At 28.2% G+C, this 19708-nt stretch overlaps 3 protein-coding genes across 10 annotated transcripts in view; 2 read left to right on the top strand and 1 right to left on the bottom strand.

Annotated features, from left to right (window-relative positions):
* The first annotated feature begins 4270 nt into the window (after window positions 1-4270).
* On the top strand, window positions 4271-7825 carry LOC119685897 (dynein regulatory complex protein 11). Its single transcript, XM_038100303.1, has 8 exons — window positions 4271-5077; window positions 5472-5565; window positions 5655-5786; window positions 5856-6033; window positions 6524-6677; window positions 6741-7065; window positions 7163-7592; window positions 7651-7825. Exons 1-8 carry the CDS (start codon window positions 4271-4273, stop codon window positions 7823-7825), a joined length of 2295 nt encoding a protein of 764 aa, XP_037956231.1.
* A 301-nt stretch (window positions 7826-8126) lies between these two features.
* On the bottom strand, window positions 8127-9391 carry LOC119681656 (U6 snRNA phosphodiesterase). 4 transcript variants are annotated; one of them, XM_038094909.1, is made up of 6 exons: window positions 9285-9391; window positions 9072-9189; window positions 8841-9014; window positions 8607-8781; window positions 8362-8524; window positions 8127-8309 (listed from the first exon to the last, which is right to left on the bottom strand). In XM_038094909.1, exons 2-6 carry the CDS (start codon window positions 9151-9153, stop codon window positions 8127-8129), a joined length of 777 nt encoding a protein of 258 aa, XP_037950837.1. In that variant the 5' UTR covers window positions 9154-9189; window positions 9285-9391. The 4 variants fall into 4 exon arrangements, with proteins under 4 accessions (XP_037950837.1, XP_037950840.1, XP_037950836.1 ...); XM_038094912.1 differs by having other exon boundaries at window positions 8841-8989; window positions 9285-9389; XM_038094908.1 differs by lacking the exon at window positions 9285-9391 and having other exon boundaries at window positions 9072-9278.
* A 139-nt stretch (window positions 9392-9530) lies between these two features.
* Window positions 9531-19708, top strand: part of LOC119681909 (protein AF-10-like) — a 56807-nt gene continuing 46629 nt past the window's right edge. For 4 of the 5 annotated variants that reach the window (XM_038095216.1, XM_038095217.1, XM_038095218.1 and 1 more), the window contains exons 1-6: window positions 9531-9759; window positions 15819-16268; window positions 16327-16523; window positions 16601-16615; window positions 16688-17670; window positions 17729-17822. In XM_038095216.1, the coding sequence (XP_037951144.1) occupies window positions 15899-16268; window positions 16327-16523; window positions 16601-16615; window positions 16688-17670; window positions 17729-17822 (1659 nt within the window). In that variant the 5' untranslated portion in view covers window positions 9531-9759; window positions 15819-15898. The remainder of the gene's footprint in view (window positions 9760-15818; window positions 16269-16326; window positions 16524-16600; window positions 16616-16687; window positions 17671-17728; window positions 17823-19708) is intronic. The other variant, XM_038095215.1, reaches the window with a different exon arrangement.

The following is a 19708-nucleotide window of genomic DNA, read 5'->3' as shown; positions in this document are numbered from 1 at the left end:
GAAAATAAAAAAAATAAACACAAGTGAATAACATTTTATTTTAAAACAAAAACTTATAAAACAATTGCTAATATATTTGAATTAAATATTATTTGTCCAATTTTGTGATGTGCGATGACGTAGATGATAATAATCATTTAAACCCGGCTTTACTTATATATACAATTTTTTTTATTTTTATTTGAATCTCCTTAATAAAAGTTGTTTTTTTTTCTAATTTTACATTAAAACAATTTCGCTAGTATGTAATTAATTTTTCGTTATTTTAAAAAAAATTGTTTCTAAAAATAATTGTTTTTAGCAAAAAATGTTATTAATATGTTTTATTTAATTTTTTAATTGTTATTTTAAACAAAAAAAAATTAACTGATTTTTATGCTTAAGTTATTTTAATAAAGAAAGTTTATATCATCTGATTATATCATTTTAATTGTAACATACACTCTTAAATTAACATCAACACATCCAAGTAAAATATACACATGAAAATGTTAAAAAATTTATTTCAATTTGTTTTATTTATAAAATATTTTATTTTTGCAAAGAATATATAATAAATTATATGGATTAATTACTATATTTTAAAAAAATTCATATTATTATTGTCTTATATCTAGTTCCTAGTTCAAAACATTTGAGTATTAGGGTGTTCCAGTAGCTATAGCGTGCTTGCATGCGAATATTTTGATCGAATACTTTAAATATTTGGAAATGTTTGAGCTGCTTAAACTGGACATTTACATTATATTTCATTTTTTTTTTGTTCGTTTTGTTTCATCAAATAAGTAAATCAGTAAATGCTCGAATACATTTGAAAGGCTTACTGTGCTCGAGTACAAGTATAGATGCTCAGAACATCAAAATGCTCAAAGCTTCGAATAGCTTAGAAAATATGTGAAGCTGTAATAAGAACAGAATAGTAGATGTGCACCGTATGAAGATTGATGAATGATTACTTTTTATTTTTGCATTATTTGTTTATGTATTTATCAGAAGTAGATATGGTCATCTAGAGGTTATCGGGTTTATTTTAACTTTTTAAAACAAATTTGAGTGATTCGTTCATGCTTTGATGAAAAAATTAAAATGTAAATTATTATTTCGTCTAGAATGTACATTATTCTCTTCTATGAAACAAAACATACAAGAGAGTAGACTCAATATATAATATATTTGAAATTTGTTTTTCGGAACTACATTTTCTCTATAGTACTTTCCGCTTTATATTAAATTAAACCGATAACAATGACTATTACCTAATCTTAACGTTACTTTAATCAGTAATCATCTCTTACTCCAAGTTACCTTTTTTCTTTTTATATTCGATTATGTGATCATTTGGATTTCACTTGAAATAATCGTAGGATTACAATAACAGCAATAACAATGTTTAATATATCACATATATTTTCTACTTATCGTCCGTCAATTTTGTACACTAAATTATAATATAATTATAATAATCAATTGTGAGTTTATGGACGTAATTTTCTTAGGGTTACCACAGAGCTTCTTTCACTATGTGATATTCACGATCTCAACTAAGAAGCTCAGTAACCGAGTAACATATTAATATAGCAAAGTGGAGAAATAAAAAACATTTTGAATAAAAATATATTTTTATTCGCTTTACACTACAACTATATTGTTCGGATATCCTTAATATATTTGTATATGAATAAAAATTTATAATAAATTGCATATTTTAAACTGTTACTTTGTCACTACATATCTTTAATTATTTAGTTAGTTGAGAAAAATGATATATAACCGCAAGCACAAGAACTGGACTCCAATTGATCTGTAGCTCCGTCCTATTGAAATTGTTAGTAGTCTTCGCCAAAACCTAGGCTTGCTTTAATTAAAATCCCAACCATTCTTAATCTACTTGTGTTTCCAAACAAACCCCATCACACTTCCTTTACCTGTCCATATCCTAACTCATGTAATACGTATCTGAATATATTTATCTAGCTTATAGATCTCTGCGGGTTATCACTACAACAACAACAATGTAATATCACTGCCTCTTAGAGCATTTCAATTTAACAGAGTTGCTAAGATAAAGGATATGTAGAATAGATAAAAACTAATTTTTTAAGTTATTAATTAAATTTTTTTATAAATTAATATAAATTTATAAATTCAAAATCTTTACTATAATTTATTTTAAAAAAAATACAGTAATTGTTAAAATTTTATTTAGTTTTCAATTATTAATTCGATAAACGTTCGCATTAAATTATAATTATTAATTTTTTAAATTTTATAAAACTTAATTTCAATTATGCCGAAATGTCTGTTGCACATTTTATTTAAACAATTTAAATTTAAACTTAACTGCCGTTACGGAACGTATCAATTTTATATTAATAATATATATATATATTTATGCATTTATTAAATTAATTAACCGGCATTTAAGCAATCCTCATTTTAAACGAGTGCTTTAAATTAAATTTAATTTTATATACAATAAAGAAAATTAAATGGAATTAACAGTAAAATAATATTTTTACCAAAACACCAAAAATTAAATGAATTTAAAATATAAAACAAGAATTATATATGTAAATTACAAAATACTTCCAAATACAATACTTTACAAATATTAAATAATATTCATTAATGTATAAAATTATTATTATATTAAAATTAATATTTTTAAATAAATTTAAAGTTTCGAAGAGTTTTAAAGTTCACTACAAATAAAAACAATATAAAAATATAAAAAAATATTAAATTAAATATTAAATTTAAAAATTGTTCGGTAAGAGTTTTCTTGGCTAAATCAAAACGTTTGGCAATATATTAATATTAAAGGAGTATCTAATTTAGAGTATTTAATGAATATTTAATATTATAAATTATTCCACTGAAATTATCATTTATGTGTTTAATTATATAAAAAAATATTATATACATAATAAATACTATAAAATAAGTAAACAATACTTATAATGAGCAGTTTTATTTGATTTGTTCTAAGAACGAGAATTCGGTTTGTAGATGACTAAAAGACTTTCACGCCATAATAAGATTTTTTTTCAACTTAGGTCTTAAGACTCAGATTATATTTGGCAGTATAAGAGCTTCGGAATAATTTTAGAAAAAACACAATTCTCTTAACTCGAAGTTATTGAAAATACATTAAAGAAGCTTTCATAGATCAGTTTATTATTATATATAGGTATATACATATAAAATGTATGAATAAAATGAAATTGCTAATGAACTGGCTACTTATAAAATTTCCTTTAAGTTGGGATACCACAAAAACAACGAAAGTCGATATTTTTCATAACATAACATATTAAATTGTGCCATTTTATTCAGCGCAAATTTCTTCAAACTGGACCAAGGTTTCCCAATACACATTATCCAAATGATTTCATTTGTCATTAGACTTATTTTATCTCCTTCAGCAATTGTTCGGAGTTTCGTTACGCTTACGTATTTTTATTCTCACCAGGAATATTGCTATTAATACTGTTACACCAATTACAATAACATCACACATTAGAGAGAATAATTGATATTTAGAATATACATATATGTTACATATCCAAGCAACTATGACCAACAACAAAACGGAGACTTTCCTAGATTTTGAAAGCAGTAGTTTCCACTTGCTAACGGCTATCATAGGATACAGAGACAGTTTGGTAGGGAAATATGTGACTAGAATTGGTAAAAATAGTTAAAATTTCTGAGAAAAGTTTGCAATATACGAGTATTTATACCACTGTTAAGTTCAATCAACATAGAGAGAGCTACATAAGCTCTCTAAAATAACCTTACTTTAGATGGTTGATTTAGAACGGTTAGAAGAAGAGAATAATTTTCGCTATGGTATCAGAGTTACTCATGCGGCCTTATGCTCCTCCTATGAATTAAAGGATTCAATATATATGAAAGTTATCCATCTTTAGTAATACGAAAAGTTTACTCTTAAATAATTTAATATACTTAATGATCATGATTTAAAAAAAATTTTGGAAATAAGCAAACAAGATAGTAATGCTAATTCAAGATTGGATTTCCATATTAACAAATATTTATATTAAATTTGTATAAATGGCAAAATATGAATTTTTTGTTTATTATCTTTAACTCAACAATCGGCAAGGGATTATTTATAAAAAAAACAGTGCAGTCAATCACCCTGACAACTAAGCGCTTCGTTTACACCTGTCATTACCTGCTTGTGTGTCTTATTACGCGAAGAAAACTCTTCAAGGTTTAGTATGTTGACGACATTAAATCTAGAATGTCTAATAGTTATTATAACGAGCTATGGCACTTAACACAGCATGATTGTGATATAGTTGCCTGTGCAGATTTTGAAAGGCAAAATCAAAATGCAGATGCCACTACTTCTACTATAGGCACGGGAGCTGATGCAAAGTCAGAACTACAAGCCGAAATTTACGAATTCTATGTACGTTACATAGGCATAGCAAATAAATTGGAAGACGTTTACGATAAAATGGTACAACCACAAAAACTTTTGTTGCTGCGTAAATTATTGGACGCTTGTTTAGGACGCGTTATAGAACTTAAACATGACCTTGTCAATATCGATTTAATGGAGTTTAGTTATAACGATGAAGTAACCGATCGTCTTAAACTAACACCCATCGATACTGAACTACATGTGCCGCGCTATTTTCTACGCGAGCGTCATAAGGAGATTGATCATCGTAATAAAACAATGAATGAAATACTCATTAAATTAGGCTGGCTGGAAGAAAATCCGGTCCAAGAAAAAATGACTGAGATCGATGCTATTCGTTTAATACAAATGCATGAACGAGCCAGGCAAGGTAGGTTGCGTGCTCATTTTATGAAAGAAATACGCATGCTCAAGGATAAAGGCAAGTCCGACGAGCGTGGCAAGGAGCACATTGATACTGGACTAACAGCTGCCATGAAAATACAAAAAATGTGGCGTGGCCATACGGCACGTAGAATAACGAGGCGCCGTAAATTAGATGAAATGATTTTAATTGGGATGGTGCCACCGCCACAACAAGTGCTGAAGCAACGTGCCGAACGAACGGATAAATTAAATGAAGTAAATACTATTATTATTTCATATCATAAACGTTTTGTCTCGTTTCATAACTATATAGAAAAATATGCGCCTTCTTTCTCTGGTAGTACACACCATAAACACTAGAATACAAAAACCAAGATTACCGATAAATTGGCTGAAACTGAAAACACATTCAAAATAATTCAATACAGCGAACAACTGGGATAACTTGAGATTCTATGTTACCATCTACAAATATTTCTGATAAGATAAAATTTATATAGAATATATAAAATCCAATTTGAAAAATAGGAAATAAAAATTATTTTACTAAATATTTAAAATATTAAAAAAAAAATTTAGATTGTAGAGAAAAATTCATGTTCTCTTTTTACGGATGATTTATATATATATATATATATATATATTTTAGATATATGAACGTCGCTATGCTACCCAAGATGCTTACAAGGAAAGGTATGAAGCTACCTTACAAAGAATGCGTGAAGAGATCAAAACTAAACACGGTTGTATAAAATATTATTAATATATTATTATATTTATTGTTGTTATTAATATAAATATAATAAGAAAAATATGTACTCTTTTTTAAAAGGTCCGACTATGACGGAAGATATTGCTGATGAAATACGCGCTTGGATAAAAGACTGTCTCGATAAAACTGGCAAGCTACCAGATTTTCCGTCAGAGGATCAAGGTGGTTCACTGCATCTTTTTAGCAGACCAGGTAAACTATCAGTTTAAATTTAACCATACAATTTTATGCTTTTATTTATATTCTTTAAATAATATAAAGGAACTGAAAGTGAACACAGCCGCTCTTCCGCACGTTCCTCAAAGGAATCTCGGAAAACTAAGGACAAATCAAAATCACCTGCCCGCAGCGGCGATTTAAACGTAAATGAAAATCAGGGAGATGATTATCAACCTGGACAGTCATTATTTTTAGCTGATATAAAAACAGAAATTGAAGAGTAAGATTTTTTACATATATTTTATCAATAAATTATTTGTAAGTTATTTGTAAATAATAAATTATTATAAAAGTAATAAAAAATTAGAAAAATATACAAATCTCACATAAACATTTACTCATGAACTGAGTGTTAATATACTTATTATATATATTTTATGTTATACTTATTATGCTCTCTAATTTCTAATATAATTTCTCTATATTTTCTCTCTGATCGCTCGTTCAAACTTCTAGTTACAATAAAATTTTATTAATACTGGAAAATAAATAAATAAAATTAATATATATACATATATAATACTATATATTATAGTATATTTAGTGAAGCTTAGGTTATGTTAGGTTTCAATTGTCGTATGCAGTTGAAACCTAACATCAAATGGGCTTTGGTGCAGCAAAGCCCATTTGAGCACAAATAACGGCAGCTTGTGATACAGTAAGTATAGGAGAATGATCTATCTATATTTTTCTACTTAAATCATTTTTAGATTCAATGAAGTCTGGCGTGATAAAGATGAAACAGGAAATTTCAGCCAAAACTTATACGAGGATATGATATATGCTGACAAGTACGATGAAGTGGAACGTGAATTTCGGCGTGCAGTTGATGAAGTCATGCGTCAGGAATTGGAATTATTACAGGTTTTATTAATATTTAATTTTATATTGTAATAACCCGATATTTATCAGAAAATATTCATCCAGACCGCTTTAGGTAAGAAAGCTAAAAAAAGTAATAAGAAGACTCGTCGATCTGGCAAAAAAGGTAAAAAGAAAAAGGAGAAAGACTTAACACCAGATCGTACCACTGAATCGTTGTATGAAGAGTTGGTAACAAATGGTATCATACGTAAATATCCAGAAATACGTCTAAATCAATATTTGGGTGATAAGGCTTTAGCTGCACGCAAGGGAACCAATCCATCCTCTGGTGACATAAGACAAGTATTAATTGAATATTGTATACTGCCATTAGGTTCGGAACAGATTCGTAATTCTTGTCCTCTGATACGTTCACTTTTAATCACAGGTGGTTATAAAATTTCAATGTAAAAAATTATAAAACATTTAAAATTATTTTAAATTTTAATGAAGTTTGAAATAATTTTTTATTTTATATATAATAGGTCCTAAAGGATCGGGGAAAAAAGCTTTATTGCACGCTATTTGTAATGAGACTGGTGCAGTACTATTTGATCTTACACCTGCTAATATTGTAGGAAAGTACCCTGGAAAATCTGGTCTTATAATGCTAATACATTTAGTTTTAAAAGTGTCACGTCTACTGCAACCGTCTGTTATTTATATGGGCGATGCAGAACGTCCATTTATGAAAAAAGTACCGAAAACGGATCGCACAGATCCAAAACGTTTAAAAAAAGATCTACCAAAATTGATAAAAAGTATAGCGCAGGAGGATCGTGTCATATTTATAGGTACATCTAATTTGCCTTGGGAAGCAGATCAAAAATTATTGCAACAGACCTACAATCGTTTTATATACATTCCAAGACCAGATTATGGTGCTTTGTCTTTCGCTTGGAAAACTTTACTTAAGTATGAAAACACAATGATGTGGTTTTTGTAGTCATCAAATGGTAATTGAATTTTGTAGCGATTATTCAGGTGGACTCACTAATTTGGATCACAGTGTAATGGCAAAAATTTCTGATGGCTATACAATAGGTGCAGTTGATTCTTGCCTTAAAGAAGTTTTGTCTTGCAAGCGTAAGCTACAGTTACGTTCACAACCATTAACGCATGCGGAATTGATAAATTCCTTAAGGTAAAGTTTTATATAAATTAATATTTAAAAATTTAACTTATTTCTGTTATCAGTGCGCGTGACCCAGTCTACCGTGAAGAAGAGGAAGCTTTTGAAAACTGGTGGTCAAAAACACCTTTAGGACGTCGTAAACAGGCTGCCTTAGAAATGGAGGAAGAAGCTCGTTTAGCTGAACAAGAGCAGGCAGCTAAACAAGGAAATGGAAAAAAGAAATCTAAGTAAAAATTCATAACTTTTTTGTAGTATTTATTAAACTAATGATTATAATAATACAAAATAAAATAAATTATAAATAAAGTATAATGCTACTTAAGTTTAAATGTAAATTCTTTATTTCCACTTTTGCATTTAAGTTCATTGATTTTTATTTTTAAAATGTCAGAATCATTATTTTGTGACAATATATCGAGAATCTTTTTTAAATTTGAATTAAGAACATCCACTTTATCACCCAGGCACCATAAAAAGCTTATATGAAATGAAGGATCCTGCAAAAGAAAAATAATTTATAACTATTATATATATTTTAAAAAAATATACATCATAAAAAATTGGTAGGCCATAATCTTCCATCACACTATCCACTTTTAGGAGCAGATGGTACAATTTTTCAAAATAAAAACTGTCAACTACATATGCAATAAAAGTTCTGGTTTTCTCTTCATTCGAATAAATTTTCAAGTCTCTCAAACTGACCGTAAAACTAATAAGGAAAAATATATTAGAAAATGAGTATAAGTATATGAGTATACATTATATTGCTTATATTTTTTATGTACACTGACCTTGACCAATTGGTAAAATGTGTTTTTAATGACTTAACGAAAGAATCGATTAAATGATATTGTAAAACAACTGTCCTACTCAGACTTATGTGTAAATCATTTGTAGTTTGCAGTTCCAGGCTTTTGAAAGCAAATTGCAATTGTTGCTGAACTTCATCTAATAAGCTAGAGTTAACTTGAAATTACTGTCGATATCAATTTGAAAACACAAATTACTTGATTCAATTAACTTACCAGGTACATAAATATAGGTAGCCCAGTTTCCACGTTCATGTTTAAAATTTCTTATACGGCCGTCATGTTTTTCTGGTTCATCTATCACTACATCATCTGTCACATTCTTTGTGCCAGAGAACTTTAGTATAGAAACCGGTAATTGAAATCTATTGTATGAGCAATATTTATATTCTACATTGTAGCACTGCATTATAATTTTAAGTGTCATTAAAATAATTTACTTTTTACCTCTGTAGTGATTGTTTTGATTTTTTTGTTGGCGGTGATAGATCCTTGTTGTCGATGTCGCTTTCAGACGTAGAAGAGTCATAATTCACTAAAGACATTTTTTTTTAATACTTAGTAGCTGTTACAAAAGAGTTTTAAAAATATATCAATATTATTATCATAAAAGCATTGTTTCACATATTAGATATTCGGAAATTATAAGTTATTGTTTACATTTATAGGTTCAATTCGCAATAATTTAATATTTAGAAATCTAGATGATTTCCATAATAAGTCGACAATAAAATTAATACATAGCAATCTAGCGGCATAAAAATAGTTTAAATAAAATAATTTATTACTAACAAAAATGTAAATATTCAAATTAAAATATAATATATTTAATATATAAGTATAATATCCATTCACAATATATTTTGTGAACTTATTATTTTGACATTTGCAAATGTCAACCAAAAAGAAATGACCAAAAACAAGATGGCTAGCTCAGTTTTCGCTCTCAGTTCATGGAAAGTGCTTTTCAATGCATAAATATAGTTTTTCTAGTGCTCCAAAATAAACGGAATATAAATATACATAAAATTAATTTGTTGTGTTAAGCATAAACTATTTGCTATACGGATTTTAACCAATAGTTTGTGATTTCAGTAAAGGATATCGTCAGCAAGATTTTCTTGTTACTTTCGGGGTATGTTCAGCGCCAAAAATATTGTTGATGTAAATGTTTTTTTCTGCCTTAATTCCACTTACATATTCTAAAAAGAACAGTTTGTTACTCTCTTATGGTATTCTTCATTTTCGTCTTGTGCACTTGCTTTGCTATATAGAAATTTTTTGGTGGCATAATTGATTCTTAAAAAGTGGTTTAAATAATAGTATAATTCACTAAAAAGACATGAAATATATATAAAAAAAAATTTAAACATTGAAAATAAATAAAATTTGTAAAAGGCTTTTAGTAAAACTTGAATTCAGTGCAAAGTCTTAAAAATCAATATGAATGTGAAAAAAGTTCAATTGCTACTTTTGTGTACAAATTTCATGTGTTAGCAAAATTTTAAATAAACAAAAGGCATTAATATTATAATTTTTGAATGCATTTCTTCACAATTGATTAAATTGAAGTGAATAAAATAATTTTTAATACTTGTGTTTTTATTACAAATTTACATCTTCTGAAAGATGTAAGCGAAAAAAAATCGATAAAATTCTTAAAGAAAAATTTAATGTTTTGAGTGAGTATACAGCATTTAAAGGAAGCGCCCCTTCAATATTTAGCTATAAAGAAATGTGATAATGTTTTTCCACCCTCTACCCGGCTTTATTTATCAATTGTTGTATTTGCATCAACACTGTGTTATCCTCCCCCTATTTACGAAATTTGTGTATGTATATAACTTGTGCTATTTTACGCCTATGCTTTAATTTATCTAGCAATATTAAACATTTCTTAAGTTAGCTTTTTTGACCTCATTTGTTATATTAAAAGTGTTGCCATATCTCTTCGTACGAGATTTTGTAAGTTAACTAGTTTTGACGCCAACTCAATGCTTGGTGAAATCCTATGCTCAGTTATTTCTAATTGAAATTCTCATTGTAACGCCTTTTAAAATTTTCCTTAAAAGATAATTTCATTGGAATTTAGGCAATAAAAGCGGCAAACTTTAGCGTCACTTTGTGTATTAATTCTTTTTTGTTATGTAAAGTTTGAAATATTTGTAATTATATTAGGATATACTGGCTTCATAAGACTTAACTTGTTTAATGTTATAAGTTATTTTGTTAATATTTTAGTGAATGAGCAAATTTAAGCTTCAAGCTTTTAGTGTTTAGCTTTTATTCCGTGATCTTTGTGAATATAAACTTAAAACAATAATTTGATCAATATGTTGTCAAGCTTCGTGCTTTAATATTTTATTGGGAAAAAAACAATAATACATGGATTAGTTGCTGAAGAATACAGTGATCGCTTTTTGTTTGTTTGTGTCAAAATTTATAAATTTAAAGTCGCAGAATCCAGCTATAGTTGTATATATAGCAGTAGAAAAAAATAGTTCAGAAAATCGTGCTAGTGTATATTTCTTCAGATATATATAAAATATGAAGAAATTATAATATACGGATAGTATTCAAGTGAATGTGCTAATTTTTAAAATCAGTTTTTGAAGACGCAGATAAGGTCTATTTTTATAATTTGAACAGCATCTTACATCACAACTGAAGTACTTTACTCTGTGTTAAAATAAAAGCTGATATAAAATCTAACTTCCATAACTCGAAATACTTTTTTGCAAAGAAAATGGTCGACTTATGGACCCTATTGCACTCTATTTAGTTTGAATTATAGAAAATTCGAGTTATAGAAGTTCGAGTTATGGAAGTTTGACTGTATTTGATTTCCATATCTGTTATTATCCAAACAAATTTTTAATGTATAGGAATACAAGTGAGTAAATACATTAACTTCAACACCAAATATTACTTATTTTAATTTCAAACTCAGAGATATGAATTTCATTATCACTCTAATATAAACACTATATAATTAGTATAAAAATATGGATACTCGTCAATAAAACCTTATCTAATTATGTCTTCCACTTCATTCGACAGTTGTAATATATATATAATGTATATATTGTCTAATTAAATTAGAGAAATATCTGTGTCCAAAGAAAAAAAATTCTTAAGTGCTTACAACATATATCCAATAAAAATTACAATTGCAATACGCATTACAGATATGCATCATTATATATGTACGCTACAAAATAATAATAATAATAACTGACCGAAGAATAACAGCTGTTCCATGCATTAATAGTTAATAGTTTGCTGTGAAACTTTGTTTTAAATATTATATTGATATTATTTTGATTCTTATCAAGTGAAAAAATTATGAAATATTTCATGTATTACTTACATGTAAGTTGTGCTATATTATTTTTATGTGACCAAAATGGCAACTGTTTATACACAACTAATTTAGAAACAATTAAATAGTTTGTTAAATATATATAATTTTAAATAGTAATGTATGAATTGACTAATATTTATTTAAATAAATTTCAATTTCGTCATAATTGATTTTCAAAATTAAATTTAATTAAAATATATTTAGAATTGACTTTGCAAAATTTCCAATATGCTTTACATTTGATTATAGTAATGTTTAAAAAAAAAAATATTTCTATGAAAAGTGCAATTATTATATGTACAAAATATAAGCTGATGTGATTGTTATTATTGATCGCATGGGTGATCTTTTTGGGTCCCTGATCAGAGGAATGAGCGCAGCATTTGGTCATCTATACAGATAGATAGTGGTTCTGAAACGTAAAGTCGGTTAATATGACTTCATTTACAAAATTACAAATATTTTGGCAAACATAATTAATATTTTATTTAAATAAAACGGTATAGCGGTAGAAAAAATTAATATTATATTCAAATATATGTATGTAGAATAAGATTTAAAAATACTTATAAACCAATTATTATAAATCCAAGTGGCAACCTTATGTCCCATTTTTAAATAGTATATTTCACGATGAAAAAATGCAATAGGAACAACAACAAAAACAAGTCGCAACTGCTTGAGCTCATTTATGCGGCTTGGCCTCATTAAACAAATGCTTTGCATGCAATATTTTTGCAAACGGTTGCGATGGTAACACATTTTTTTATTTATTGTTAAATAGTTTTTGACCTCATTAGAAGGCTAAATGTGAGTGTATACACGTATTATTAAATTTGTTACATTTATTACATTTGCATAAAAATGTATTTAATTAAATCATATAAACAATAAATATATATAAACTATAAATGTAATCCATGCAGTGTTTTTTTTTTTCCTACTTTCCGCTGTGTTTTCTTTGTGAAAAAAGTGTTGAGGCACGTGAAAAATTTATTGTTTACATGTTGCTTTTCTTCTTCTTGCCTTTGTTGTTGTTGTTGCTTGTGTGCTTTTTCTGATTTCTTATTGTTGTTGCTTTCTAATTAAAACTGAAAATACAAATTAGTGAGAAAATATCATACTCTCATTTCGTGCTCTCTCATCCAATTGGAATTTTTTGAGAAATTTCAAAATCTAAATATTGTATGTGGGTATTTATACATTTTGGAGGTCGTTCACCTTTTTTTACTTCAGAGTAAATTATAATCTGGTAATTGATGATATTGTAAAAATCGATCAGTTCCTATAACAGTTTGATTGAAATTGTATACAATATTTTGGAAGAAAATAATGTTTTTATAAAATGATTTGTTTTATTTTATTTCTAAGATATATTACTAATTCAGAAAATATTAATAATTCCTTAGTATAGAAGAGACTACAATTATCTTCGAAATGAAATATTGGACAATAATAGTATTACCTAACAAAACAGAAAAACTGTTCAACATTGTTAAGTTTACTTAAAATTATTGTTTTTAATTGTTAGTAGGGATCTCTCCAGCGTAAGTTCTTGCTATGAAGAAGACAATGGGGTGGTGAAGTGTTTGAATTTAGCCAAATTATATCTAGAACGGCTATGTATCACTTAACGTGTTGTTCTACGTTTCACTTCTCTAGGTTCCGGGTCACAGAAGAAGTCTCAAATTGTTTTACGTGATTCTCTGCCTTGATGGCTAAACATCACGGTGCTCTTAACACACGTATTAATATAAGCGTCAATCAACGCCTCATTGGAATAGCCTGCTTTATTCCGCCGGTACCAATGAAGACATTCATGTAAGTCATAACTTCCACCTTGGTGAGATGCGAGGCCTACCTAAAATCTCTGCTACAATTTGGGCTGTAGCACCCGGTATGAAACCCACTCCACGCCGAATAAATGATAATCAAATCATACTTCCCGCGTACGTTTGGGTTTTAACCAAAACCACTACGAGGCCAACACCAATGGTCAGTACAGCAGTACAGCCGAAAATGCGGGCCACTGACCCCGTAGTACCAGATCGAATCATCTCTGGTCAGATGTCATAAGTTGCCGACTCAACTCACAACAATTTACACTTCCTATATAAGTGTTAGACTGGCACTGGGGGATTTTTGTCGCCTCTTACGACTGGCAATCCTAACCGCGGATAATTTCTTACCCACATTGCGCAGGGGAACGGGTCACAGGATATAAGAGGTGGCTGTAAACAGATTATTTTGTCAGTTAGTATGTCTTTAAAATATGTTCTAATTTATATCCCATAAATTAGAGCTTACCGCCATTATCTTTCAAATGATTGCTAAAAATTTACAAACAAAATGTGAGGGATTAACAATATGCAAACATATGAATACATGTTAGATCATTTAAAATATAAATAATTTAGCGATATCAGTTTATGGTGGATTTACTGACTAAATATTAAATATTGTCTTACTGCAGAGCTGAGGAATATGATAAAAGTGTTTTATATACACTTTACCGTTGTCCATCGCATCACAATTTAGATAAAATATTCTAGAGACTAAGACGTAGTTACTTCCAAGTCATTGCATTGTCTGGAAAACAAAATAATTGATAATTTCTTTCCTGATTTTGAGTCAAGTTTGTTAAGTATGTGTAACCAGTTAGCTTGTTAAAAAAAAGTTTCATTTTTATATGAAATTAAGATAATATATCCACAAAACTTTAGTTTAATAATTGTTATGTTTCTGATGGTTTTTATAATTGATAGAGTTTGTAACAAGTCTTTGAACTTTGTCAATCACTATAAAATCTGCAATAATATTCAAGTTATTAGGGATCAAGCTATTATATATGGAATTTATAAGCGTTCATTATTTATGAAACTACAATAATTATAAATTTAATAGATTGGGTTTGCAGCATTTTCTAATGAGAACTAATATAATGTACGTAGCATTTTGAGAGCGCTGGCGACAGACTCTGATCGTTTTCGGAGCAAATTGTCTTAAGCTTTTTCTTCTTAATCTATAACGACAATGAGATTAGGTTGGAGTGGTGGCCTTATACCCAAATCTAATTTGATTTCAAATAATGGCCCGTTGTGATATCATAGATTAACGCTGTTGGTATGGAGACTAGTGGCATACGAACAACGCTGAAAGGAACGATTCTCTTATTCACGTGAAAGTGAACCAACCTGACAAGTCTATTAACTTCGCCAAATTCCTGAGTTTGCAGGATGACAGTTCTGTCAGGTCGGTAAGAAAAGAGGCGTTAAAAATTTAAAATCTTCTTCTAGCCGATGATGGACACTGGTACATCAGGTGGAGTCATAGGCATACCCAGGGCCGAAATTAAGGGGGAGACTCTGATACTTTTCTTGTAAACAGTATTAAATTTTTATTCAAAACAATAATAAAATTTTGAAATCATTTTGAAATCCCCTACCTGTGTACGTCAATGGGTGGAGTATAATTTCTATCTCAACCGTAGAGTCGCACCCACGACAAAAGTCATTATAGGGTAGACCCTGTCTGATAGCATGTCTTCCTAGTATGCCAGGTCCAGGTCGAATTTGAGATCTGACGGAAGGGTTTATCTGCCCATTTTGTATAAACACTTCTTAGTAAATACGAATCTGGTATAATTCTTTAAATTGTTTCTAAAAATTATCATCATAATTTCAATATATAGTTTGTAGAGAAATCCTTTAACCTTTAAATCTTTAAGATTTACATTTACACATCTTAACAAACAAAATAAAAAAAAAAATAAACTAAATATTTTTTTATTATATATAAATTAATTTTAGTAATACGTTTTATCTTTTCAGATTGACTTTAATAACAATTAATCAATTATTTTATGTTATGAATCGCTAAAATAATTAAAAACAAATAATTAAAAATCATTATGAAAGCGGCCAATCCAAAAGAAATGGTCGGTGGATGTTGTGTTTGTTCAGATGAGCGTGGTTGGCCAGAAAATCCACTCGTATATTGTGATGGTCAGAATTGTACAGTAGCTGTACATCAAGCTTGTTATGGTATAGTTACAGTGCCCACTGGGCCTTGGTATTGTCGTAAATGTGAAAGTCATGAACGTCCTGCTCGTGTACGTTGCGAATTGTGTCCATCACGAAATGGCGCCTTAAAGAAAACTGATAATCAGGGTTGGGCACATGTCGTTTGTGCTTTGTATATACCGGAAGTACGTTTTGGTAATGTAACTACCATGGAACCCATTATATTGCAACTTATACCTCAGGAGCGCTATACAAAAAGTTTGTACATTTATATAAATATTAAGCTTTTAACTAAAATAAATTATTTTTTTATTAGCATGCTACATTTGTCAAGAACTTGGCAAACCCGCTCGTGCTACGTTTGGAGCTTGCATGCAGTGCAACAAAACTAATTGTAAACAGCAATTCCATGTTACCTGCGCTCAAAGCTTAGGTCTATTATGCGAAGAAGCTGGCAATTATTTGGACAACGTAAAATATTGTGGTTATTGTCAACATCATTACAGTAAATTGGTTAGTAATTTTATTTAAAATTTAAGATTTTCAACTTTTTTATTTGAGCTAATTTTACTTTTTCTTCATTTTTATAGAAAATAGGCGACAATGTATGATATTATGTATTACTTTTTATTACAAACTTACACTTTTAATTTTTTCTGCTCTATATTTTTCTATAGAAAAAAGGCGGCAACGTTAAAACAATACCACCATATAAACCAATTACGCATGATAATGATTCATCCTCGCCTGAAAAAGAAATTGACGCAGAAGTTAATGCTACAACATCTTCTACGTCAACTACCAGCATAAAAATCACTACAAATACAAATACTTCATCGGCATCAATTTCGACTAAACAACGTAAGACCACAACTATTTCAAATAAATCTGGCTCGTCATCAACTACAAATAACACGGTTTCGGTAACAAATAATAATGGCAATAACCCTAACGGTATGCAAAGTTTGCATTCAACAACTAATAATAATAATTCTAATACCATGAGTAACAACAATACCAACAATAGTTCAACTAATAATACTGCTACAGCTACTGGAAATCCGGTTGGCAGTAGTGTTGCCACCAATTCCACTTCTATTGTGCGCAGTTCATCTAGCAGTTCGAGCAACTATAAAGAGAAAGATAAGCATAGCAAAAATCAAAGTAAATTGTCAAATTCAAGCAAGGACAAGGATAGCGCATCAGTATCATTATCAACTCGTGATTCGCGTGATAAATCATCTAAATCATCAAAAAACAAAGATGCAAATAATACTTCAATGACTGCGACGGCTGTCACAACAGGTACAACTAATTTGAATTCCAATGAACAGAATAGTTCTGCAAATACGTCTTCTTCTGCAACTGGTCAGAATTCAAATATAAATACATTTGGAGTAACATCTAGTGGCAGTGGCAGTAATAACACAAAAGATACTGCTAAAATATCATCAAGTGCTGGTAATACTTTCTCTAATGATATACAACCATCCAATGCTTACACAACAAGTTATGGTAGTATCAGTATGGATGGATCGAATCAATCAACTGCAAGTAGTGGTGCAATACCGACTACTACAAAAAGTTCGAGCAGCAATACAGCAGCAAAAAAGCGCAAGAGTGATTCAAAATTAAATTCTCTTCATGATGATATCAATAGGTAATTATATATTTATTATTGATTTTGATGATTTATTATAAATATGATATATCTTTAGTTCGTTTCGAGATATTATAAAGGATGTAAGTGTTACTTTAACACCATTACAGCAAACGGACTTTGAAAAAGAAATCGAAAAAAGTTCAAAAAGAGTGAGTTAATTTATATTAATTTAATAATATATAAATATAACAAAAATATATATATTATAAATATATAATATATATACATTATTATATTTTCTTATATATATATTATTTAATAATATATTTACCAGAGTGAATTACAAAAATACTTAACTAAAAATTCAAGTTTTACAGAATTAAAAAAATAAAATACTTAACATCAAAAAAATGTGAATTTTAAAGAATTTTTATTGAGTTCTTTTAGTTGTTGTAAGTTACTTAAGAATAATTTAAAAATATTACTTTCAAAAAAAAAAACAGTATATTACTAATTAGTGATTTAATCGATTTTTGTAAGTATATGACTATATATTATTATTAAATTTCGATTTAGCATTATAAAATTGTAATCATTAAGTTATTAATTTTTTTTCCAAAAAGTTTTAAGTTTGATATAATATCAATTTTGTTTTCTTGTATCTTGTGTTATACGTTATTACACTTTAGTAATTGCCTAATCCAAACACTGATAATGACCAATAAATAACATCTATAAATGATATTTTATTGTTTTTGTAGGTTTGAGAAGCATTTCATAATAATTTTTGGGCTGGAATTGCCTGTTTCGTCTTCAAACCAATAAATAGAATTCTATTCGGATGGAATATGTATAACTATGTTGGAAACCAATTCATCGCAATAACTAATATTTTCAACTTTATTAAAGATATTGCATTTTTGCGAATATCTTTATTCTGCAAATCAGATTAAAATGAATTGCATATTATATTGACAAGAATTATATTTGTCCTGTTTTTCGCCAATATATAAATATATTCTACACATTTTCATTTCATTAGAAATTTCTAAATATTAAACAAAGGTTTTAAACATAAACAGAATAAAAATTTTGGTCCGTGAACAAAAATGATAGGTCACATTTTGTTTGATTTGATTTGTTGAATAGCGTTTTTAAATTTGTGATACCTTTAATTTAATACCATTGTTCTAATTATTATATATTTTTCGATTCCAATAATTTCACAAAAAAAAATTTTATTTGAATATAAAAAAATTTCACGCACAATGCTTTTAATTCATACTATTGATACTATTTTATATATTGGCATTAATTAAAGCAAGTCTGGGATGTTTTATATTAAGATAGGTAATATATACAATAAAAAACTTGATTTTTCCAAAATTATTTATCAGATTGATGTTATTTGAAAAATTTTCTGTTTTTATATATATAAGTTTAATATTAATTTATTTACAATCTATCAGCAGACATTCAGTAACTTTTTTATTTATATATATATTTTATATCTTTTTTATATATATAAGTTTAATATTAATTTATTTACAATCTATCAGCAGACATTCAGTAAATTGGATACAATATAGCAAATTGAGAATTGATGTATTTACATTAACATACTATTGTAACATTCACAATTGTTGTGTATTTTAAATATTATATTATTACAACTATAACAAAACTAAACTGTAATGTCTTTGAAGATGTTTTGTTTTATTAATGTTATCTAGTAATGGCGTTATATATAGTTTTATAGTTTATGTATAATTGTATCAGATATAAACCTGCAGCATGCAGTATTATTCACAGAATTATCGATTGATGTTTTTGCAATGAACGATCTGCGCACAGCCTTGGACATTTAACTATATGTTAATGTGATATTAAAATTACATATAGAGAATTGTGAGAACAGTCACTTCTCCGCAGAACAAATTTACTATACATAAATGTTGAAGTGTTTCAAAAATTAAAAAACTGTTCTATCGCTTAAACTGCACTCCTATTATCTGTAACTTTATTTCGGAGAAATTTAAATGCTCCCTATAACTATTAATATGAACCAATAATGGCTGGACCTAATACATTTTGT

This window comes from Teleopsis dalmanni, chromosome 2 (genome assembly GCF_002237135.1).
Source record: "Teleopsis dalmanni isolate 2A chromosome 2, ASM223713v2, whole genome shotgun sequence".
Taxonomy (NCBI): Eukaryota; Metazoa; Arthropoda; class Insecta; order Diptera; family Diopsidae; genus Teleopsis; species Teleopsis dalmanni.
The sequence above is the reverse complement of the archived record's forward strand: the minus strand, read 5'-3'. Positions and strand labels throughout refer to the sequence as shown.

Coding starts and splice junctions, on each gene's coding strand:
- LOC119681656 (XM_038094909.1), bottom strand. CDS start 9,153: ATGACTCTTCTACGTCTGAAAGCGACATCGACAACAAGGATCTATCAC. Junction 8,782..8,840: donor TACCTATATTTATGTACCTG/GTAAGTTAATTG, acceptor AGTAATTTCAAG/TTAACTCTAGCTTATTAGAT. Junction 8,525..8,606: donor CATTTTACCAATTGGTCAAG/GTCAGTGTACAT, acceptor TTTCCTTATTAG/TTTTACGGTCAGTTTGAGAG.
- LOC119685897 (XM_038100303.1), top strand. CDS start 4,271: ATGTCTAATAGTTATTATAACGAGCTATGGCACTTAACACAGCATGAT. Junction 5,566..5,654: donor AGAGATCAAAACTAAACACG/GTTGTATAAAAT, acceptor CTTTTTTAAAAG/GTCCGACTATGACGGAAGAT. Junction 6,034..6,523: donor ATAAAAACAGAAATTGAAGA/GTAAGATTTTTT, acceptor AATCATTTTTAG/ATTCAATGAAGTCTGGCGTG.